General features: G+C 32.8%; 1 protein-coding gene across 1 annotated transcript; it reads right to left on the bottom strand.

The window, feature by feature from the left end:
- Nucleotides 1–6,651: 6,651 nt before the first annotated feature.
- On the bottom strand, nucleotides 6,652–7,859 carry LOC130471795 (protein FAR1-RELATED SEQUENCE 1-like). Its single transcript, XM_056842098.1, has 4 exons — nucleotides 7,841–7,859; nucleotides 7,580–7,756; nucleotides 7,293–7,348; nucleotides 6,652–6,912 (listed from the first exon to the last, which is right to left on the bottom strand). Exons 1-4 carry the CDS (start codon nucleotides 7,857–7,859, stop codon nucleotides 6,652–6,654), a joined length of 513 nt encoding a protein of 170 aa, XP_056698076.1.
- Between the last annotated feature and the right edge of the window lie 507 nt (nucleotides 7,860–8,366).

Genomic DNA, 8,366 nt, shown 5'->3' with positions numbered 1-8,366 from the left:
GACTTCATCTTGAAGCTTCAACTTCAAACTCCGTCTTGAAAATGGATTGGAAATTCCGTCTTGAATTTCACCATGGGAGGCGCCATTTTCTTCAAATAGGATAAGCTATAATTAAACTAATTACAATTATTTGATGGTACGCATACCATATTTAAAGCAATAAAATTTGGTACTTTAGACCAATATTACATTCAAATTAATGGTACGCATACCATATTTTCTATCCTATTTGGGCCATACTAGTCACTTTTCAATAACCTGCAAAACAGTACATATACAATATATACCATTCACCCATTCATTTATCAATGAATGGCCCACATAGCTTGTTAGTAGAACATATTATGCATCACATAAATATTTGCAGCAATCAATCAAGGGTTCCAATAATCTACCAATTATTCAATCCTTATTAATTCTAATCAAGTTGTTTTAACCTTAAAGGATTCTAGACCTAATCAAGAGTTTATGACTAAAACGCTCCCACTTAAACCAATAAATTCCCTCAAAAAAAAAAAAACCCAATAAATTTACATGCTTTACTAATTTTAAACATAAAATTGTATTCCCTAGTCTAACCGGAAACATACAAATTTAATTAAAATTTAAAGCTCATATAAATTATTAGTTGAATCCTTTAATTTATTTTCAGTTGAATTAAATAAATAACTTTAAATTTATTCAAGGTTTTAATTTTAGTAAAATAATTAGTATAAATTAGAATTTATAATAATTAGATTATTCAAAATTAAATTATGAGAAAACAATTTAAATTACGAATTTTAAAGTTAATTAAAATCGTTTCCGAATTGAAAATTTAAAATTAAATTCAAAGCGCATCAATCGTAACAAGACGAGGCACATGGGCTTGCGCCCATGCCCCGTCGAGTGCACGAGGCAACAGCGCCCCTCGACTGATCGCACAGCAATGCACGAGAAGACCACACGCATCGCAGCCAGCCCAGCCACGCATGCGCGCAGCCCGCCTTGCTCAACACGTACTGGTCTGCTCGCCGGGCGAGGCAGCGCGCGCTGTGGCGCAGCATCCATCGCTGCCCACATGCGTCTGCTCGCTCGGCTTGTGCCTTGCTCCCATCGCCCATCGCCCATGCGCGCAACACACACGCCCAGGCATCACTGCCTTGCGCGTGCGCCACGCTCGTTGCTCGCTGCATTTGTACCGCATGGGCGACGAGCTCCTTTGCTCGTCGTCGCATGCCCGCTCTATACAACACCCCTTAAGGGTAACACGTAGCGTCCATCGCTTTGTGCGTGCAAAGTTCATGAGCGAATTATAAAAAATTAAAACTTTTAATTCAAATTTATTGACAAATTAATAAATTATATTAATTTCATAAATTTAGGGCGAAAAATCGAAAATTTATTAATCAATTAATTTCCGATTATCATGGATTCAAATCTAGGTCATAAAAATTTAAAATTTATCAAAAATTAACAAATTTTATGGTGGTTTTTAATCATGGATACCTAATTAAATCGTCAATTAATTATGAAAATCAAATCAAATTCTAAATTATTCGAATTTCAACAAATTAATTGTAATTACAAATTAGGTTGTATAATTAACAAGATTAGACATATAAATTTGTTAAACATATACAGTAGGTCAATCAAAAATTCAAGATTTAACAACAAGAAGCGCAAATATTTAATTTAACATCTTAAAATTACAAATTTTGCGTTCGAAAAACTAAAACTTCCAAAAAGTCATAGTTAGGCTTCGAATTTGGGAATTCTGGGTTCGGCTGAAAAAAAGTATTTTTGTCAAAATTTTAGAATGCCTTTTACATACAGAATTGACACAAAAATCACTGGATTTCGTATAATTAAATAATCGCAAATTTGCAATTAATTACAATTATGAAATTAATCACCCCTTTTAATTCCTTGCAAATTTATAAAATTTAACCATGTTAACAAATTATTATGGAATTAATTAGAGGCTCGTGATACCACTGTTAGGTTATGATACATATAACTGAATATAAATCATGCGGAAAAACCATAAAGCCAGGAATCCAAATTAATTGTCACATAACAATTAGCATAATTTAGGATGCATACTCTTTGTAGCATGCCCTCCCTAGCTGTGCCCGAACCGAACAAGAACAAGTCTAGGACTCCAAATGTCGTCCCTCCGTAGATAGTCCACAGCACGCTCGGATCCGCCTTAGATTTAATTAACTAGAATTGCACCTAAGGTTCTATGTAATTTTCGGATTTTATAGCAAATAAAAATCTGAGTTTTAAGCCTAAAACTTGAATGAAGACTTGAATTACTCGTTATAAATTGTGAAGTATGATCACCTATTTATAGGGTAGGGAAATCGGATATTAGAATCCTACTAGGAATCAATTTAGCTAATATGAATTTAACCTAAATTCAATTACTTAATTTCTAGTAGATTTAGGAAATTAATCTAAACGAATCCTAATCGATCAAGGTTCGTACACAAGCACAAACACACACACTCACAACAGCCCACGAAGGGCGTCGTGCGCGCGCGCTGAGGCTTGGCCCAGCAGCTGCTAGCAGCCCGCGAAGGGCGCGCCAGCTCGCTGGCCTTGCTCGCGGGCCTGGCCTTGCTTCGTGCTTGGCTGGGCTTGCTTGCTTGGTCGCGAGGGCTTCGCTAGGCGTTCGGCCTAGCTTCGTGCTGGGCCTTGCGTCTAGCAAGCTCGTCCGATGTTTATTTCGTACGTCGCGCTTCCGATTAATTTTCCGATTCCAGAATTCATTTCCGATACGAACAATATTTAATATTTTCGATTCCGGAATAAATTTCCGTTTCGAACAAATATTTAATATTTCTGTTTCCGAATTATTTTCCGATTCCGATAATATTTTCCGATACGTACCATGTTTCCGTTTCCGGCAACATCTACGACTTGGATAATATTTATATTTCCGATACGATCCATATTTCCGTTTCCGGCAATATCATCGTTTCCGGAGTATTCATAATTTTCCTTTGACGATCTGAGCTCCCACTGGAACCAAGATCCGTCGGTTCCGAATATCCTTAGATGGAGTATTTAATACCATTAAATACTTGATCCGTTTATGTACTATTTGTGTGACCCTACGGGTTCAGTCAAGAGTAAGCTGTGGATTAATATCATTAATCCACTTGAACTGAAGAGGCCTCTAGCTAGGCATACAGTTCACTTGATCTCACTGAGTTATTAACTTGTATAATTAACACTGAACCGCATTTATTAGACTTACCATTAAATGCATACTTGGACCAAGGGAATTATTTCCTTCAGATTTTCAGGTCATTGTTATAGCCTAAGAGGGCGACATTTATAACAAAGAGGGCGATATTTTTTGCTCTCTTTGATCTTCTGTGTTGTAGTGACTATACATGTTACATTAGCTGTATTGATGATGTTACTTTATATGCATTATACATGTTACCTTGTTGTATTGATGATATTACTTTATATGCACTATACATGTTATCTTAGCTGTATTGATGATTTTACTTTATATGCATTATACATGTTACCTTGTTGTATTGATGATGTTATTTGAGATGCATGCTACATGTTACCTTTTGCTTTTTGTGTTTTGAAATAGTTACTTGTAAGGATTATATTAGTTACCTTTGGTGTAATGAAGATGTTACTTATTATTAATGTGTTGTATATTTTGTTGTTACAGAAACTTCTCGAAAGGAGGCTAAATTGAAAGCCTAGAAGAATATTACAAAAGTTGTATCAGATATTCTTTTGGGTTTATCCACTTCTGAGTGCAAGGGAGATGCCAAACTCAATTCTGATGTTGATGCTGATGATCAGGAGAATGATAACATGGTTAATGAGGATATTAATGAGGAAATTAATGAGGAAAAGCGTCCTCGTAACTTAGTTTGGTGTTACTTTGTATGTTTATACATATAATTTTATTTTTATCATGTTTTATATTTATTTAAATTTACTTTATATGTATTTTACTAGTTATCTTATCATTAATATAACTTGTTCATAACATGTGTTCATTTTGTTTATTTTTTACTTTGATATTTTATGTTACACAAGAGCGATATATGTTGATGAAGAGAGATATGCAGTTGTTTTCATATCAGTTTGATAACCATGTTCATTTGATGAAATTTTCATCCAAAGAAGTGAAATCTGCTGGTGTTGTAGAAAAACAGGAGTCTGGTTACTAATTATATGTTACTTAATATGTTTTATTTGTAGTACTTAATTTATTTCTGAAATCCTTAATAGTTAACTTATTCCTAACTGATGATGTTAGAAGTTACCTTAGCTGTATTGATGATGTTACTTTTATATGCATTATACATGTTACCTTTGTTTAAAAATGTGATATTTCATATGCATATATAAGTTACCTTTTCTGTATTGAAAAAATTACTTCTGATTTATGATACATGTTACCTTGTTGGTGTTACCTTTTTTTCAAGTTACATGATTCTCTTGTTTATTGAAAGTGTTACTTCATATATATATTAGAAGTTACTTTTGCTGTATTGGAGATGTTACTTCTTATATATGCTACATGTTACCTTTTTTTTTAAGAATGTGTTACTTCATATGTATATTACAAGTTACTTGTTCTGTATTGGATAGATTACTTTTGCTTTATTCTACATGTTACTTTTGTTTATTGATTATGTTACTTCATATGCATGTTAGTAGTTATCTTATTAGTATTATTGATATTACTTAATATGAATATTTTTGTAGGACATGATAAGTCTCATCTTTCTCAATCAGATATTTTCTTTTTTGATCCTGTTATGCAAGCTTCTGTTGATAAGGCTATTGCACAGTTCTATTTAATGAAGGAGCTTACGGAAACTATGCCTTCATTTGAAATATTTGCTAATTCCCAATTGGATGAAATTGAATTGAATGATAACATAGAGATTGGGGATCTTTTGAATTTAGAAGGTATTTGTAGTTACTATTTACTTTTCATTTATATTTTGGATTATTTTATATGTTACTACTTTGATATGTCATTGATTACTTTTCTTTTTTCTATTATTTAGGTGTCAAGGATGTTGGTTCTGGGTAGTTAGAGACCTTAGGTGGAAATATAACGGTTTCTCAAATCTTCGAAAGGGATTTGGATATTACGTCTTTGAACCCTGAACATACTCTAATGGATTTTACTGCTGAACCTAATGTTCAAAAGGTTAATAGTGGTGATGCATCAGAATGTTGTTACTGTTGAAGCATCTGTATAGAAGGTTATTACTGCTGAATATGTTACTTTTGATTTTTGCTTCATGTTTCTTGTTTAGTGAAACAAATACCTCATATTATTCATGCTAAATAATTTACATGTTAATTCATATAGATGTTAGATGTTACCTTTGATTTATTTTAGTGTTACCTCTGATTCATGTTATCTGTACCTTTGTTTATAAAGTTACTTTTCCAGTGTTAAGGCTGATATTTATAGTGTTAAAGCTGTTACTTTTCCAGTGTTAAGGCTGTTACTTATTAGATTAAAGTTCGGTACTTTAACAGTTTTAGGAATGTTACTTAAGGTATAGAAATGTTACTTTGAATGTTACTTTACTTTCATCATTCAATATGTTTTTCCAATAAAAAAATCCATAATTAAGCTAAAAAGAGTTACTATGATGATTACATAAAGTTACTTTCATCAATAAATCAATTTCCGGCAAACATTCAAAGAAGTTCTTTCAAATAAAAATAAATGAAACATTACATCATGTTTAAAATAAACGTGCCGGGGTTGTAAAAGTTGGAGTTGTAGTACCATACTCTTTTGAATTGCTCTTTGATGCCTTTCCTCTTTTTTGTTTTCAAGGCATTATCAAAATGCCCTTTTTCTCTCTTATTTCTTCCCTTTGTGTTAACTCTATCTAGATCAGGTATTTCAACAATAGGAACTCTGTCTGTAATATCAGCATATGTAGTTACTTCTCTGACAACATTTTCATTTCTGAATGTATCAATCTCCCTAGAATCTCTTTCAAACCCTCGCTCTAATATCTGCCTAGTTCCTTGTTCCCCTTGACTTCTTACTATCAAGTCATAGTACTTCCGTGCCATATTATGACGCCAAGGGATAAATTTATTTTGTTGACTAGATAATATTGCAGTATCATCTATCTTCTTCCAGAAATCTCCCTTTGCTTGTTTTGTCCATCGTTTTGTTATATAGAAATCAGGAATCCTTGGAATTGAGTGCAGATGTAACACACGTATACAGTGGTAACATAACCATCCTGCTTCTTCAAAATTTTTTCATGTACAAGCTATTCTTTGTGCAGCAGCATCAAATGTTACTTTTTGCTTTGATTCTGGATCATTCTCTTTGTACACTTCATAATACAGCTTGTAACCATCCATAGCCACAATGTTTCAAAATGAACCAATTGCTTCACCATATTCAATTCAAATTCAAAATCTCTAAATAGTGTCAGAGTGTATACCTCAGAAGCATGCTTGAGTAATCTTGTCATTGGAAACACTAATGTAGGGGTTGAATTTGTGCAATAAATTCACATTGTTTCTCTGTTCGTCTCAAACGGTGTACAGTTTCTTGAAAAATCTTGAAAAAATCAGTCAAACTTGTGTTTTTGTTTGCTTAAAACAAACTGCATTGTTAGTACTCTCACTTCATTGAGAAGATAATATCCTAGAAGAGAAGAAGTCTTTGCTCAAACCAGTGCACCACTTATCTTTTATTTTGTATAACCGTTTAAACCACTTACTGTTACCTAAATTGTATGTAGTTATCATTTTTTCCCAGCATCTTTCAAACTCTTCTTCACTGACACATCCACTTAGACAGTGGTTGAAAGCATCTTTGAAAGTTGTATCTCGCTTTAATGCCCCAAAACGTGACACAACATTTGTATGAGATGCCAGAGGCATAATCTGTGTCTTGTTTGAGGAAGAACTTGAATAATGAGAAAATAAATTGGTATTATTATCTAAGTGATTAATTTAATACTGAAGATGATAATGATGTTACTTTATATAAGATTTAGATGTTACTTTCAATGTGTTGCTAATGTTACCTTTCTATGTTAGTTATGTTACTTAGTATATGATCCACAAGTTACTTACTATTACTTTACTTGACTATAGGTGATATATTAAGATTATAATGCTGTTACTTTATATATTATGGGGATGTTACTTTCAAAATGTTACCTATATTACTTTTTAATGTTATTGATGTTACTTAATGTATTATGCACATGTTACTTTTATACAGAAAATGATGTTACTGAAAAGGTCAATGTCAAACATACCTTCATTATTGCATTAGACATTGCTTGATCTTGGTCTGTAAATACAGAAACAGGAGCTACATGTCCCATAGATTTCAAAAAAGTTTGTAGAACCCATATAAATGATTATGTTGTTTCATCTCCTAGGAAAAAACAACCAAACATTGATGTTTTTCATTGATTGTTAATGCCAACAAAAAACCCACAAATGAGATTGTACTTGTTGGTTCTGTAAGTTGTATAAAAAATAGTAACATCTCCAAAGGATAAATAGTCTTCTCTCATAATAGAATCTCTCCAGAATATACTCTCCAATTTTCCGTTTTCTTTTAATCGAAAACGAAAAAACACATCTGGATCTCCAGATTGTAGGTTATATAAATTGTCAATGACATTTTGTACATCCCCACCCTCAATTTCCTTCATCTTCTTCCTTGTCACAAAGTTCAAATGGTCTTTTATTGAGTGTCCAACAGCTTCTTCCCCTTCAATAAAAGAAATTGTTATTTTTTTTACATTTTGTAGTTACTTAGAATATTATATTTTTATATAAATGTTAAAATTCTTACCTCCTGCTTCATGACACATAACCTTTTATGATTGTGTAGGCTTTAATCCACTGTTATCTAGTAACTCTATTGTCTTTGTCTTCTCCTCTGTGATTTTCCTTTCTGATATGTGCATATGCTGCCAGTCTTTTCTAGTCATTGGATGATTATGCACAAGAACATGCTCTTTGACTTCAAATAATCCATCTTCATTTAACTTTGCCCTTATAAGAGCTCCACATCCTGTTCTTGTAATAGGTACGAGCTTGCTTTTTTTCTTTTTCTTGTCAGTAACTATAGGAGTGTTTACTTTTCTTTTGCATCTGAAGCCATGCTTGTTACATACAATGTATTTTCCGTACATTACTCTTGTTGTAGGATGTACTCTATGTGTAGACAGCCTTACAGCAAAACCCAAAGCTCGTGCATTCTTTTCATAAACTTTCAGTAAGTCTTTTATATTTGATTCAGTATGCCCCACTAAATTTCCAAAGTAATCCTCATCTTCTTCTTCTGTATTTCCTGTATTTGCTAAATAAAATAAGAA

Source organism: Spinacia oleracea, chromosome 4 (genome assembly GCF_020520425.1).
Source record: "Spinacia oleracea cultivar Varoflay chromosome 4, BTI_SOV_V1, whole genome shotgun sequence".
In the NCBI taxonomy this organism is placed as follows: domain Eukaryota; kingdom Viridiplantae; phylum Streptophyta; class Magnoliopsida; order Caryophyllales; family Amaranthaceae; genus Spinacia; species Spinacia oleracea.
Note: the sequence above shows the minus strand (reverse complement) of the source record. Positions and strands in the feature narration are given on the sequence as shown.

What these genes read in the sequence shown, in the direction of transcription:
- LOC130471795 (XM_056842098.1), bottom strand. An exon ending in AGAAAACGGAAAATTGGAGA is followed by an intron (nt 7,349 to 7,579) that starts GTATATTCTGGA and finishes TGGGACATGTAG; the next exon opens with CTCCTGTTTCTGTATTTACA. An exon ending in TGTCTAATGCAATAATGAAG is followed by an intron (nt 6,913 to 7,292) that starts GTATGTTTGACA and finishes AACAAGACACAG; the next exon opens with ATTATGCCTCTGGCATCTCA.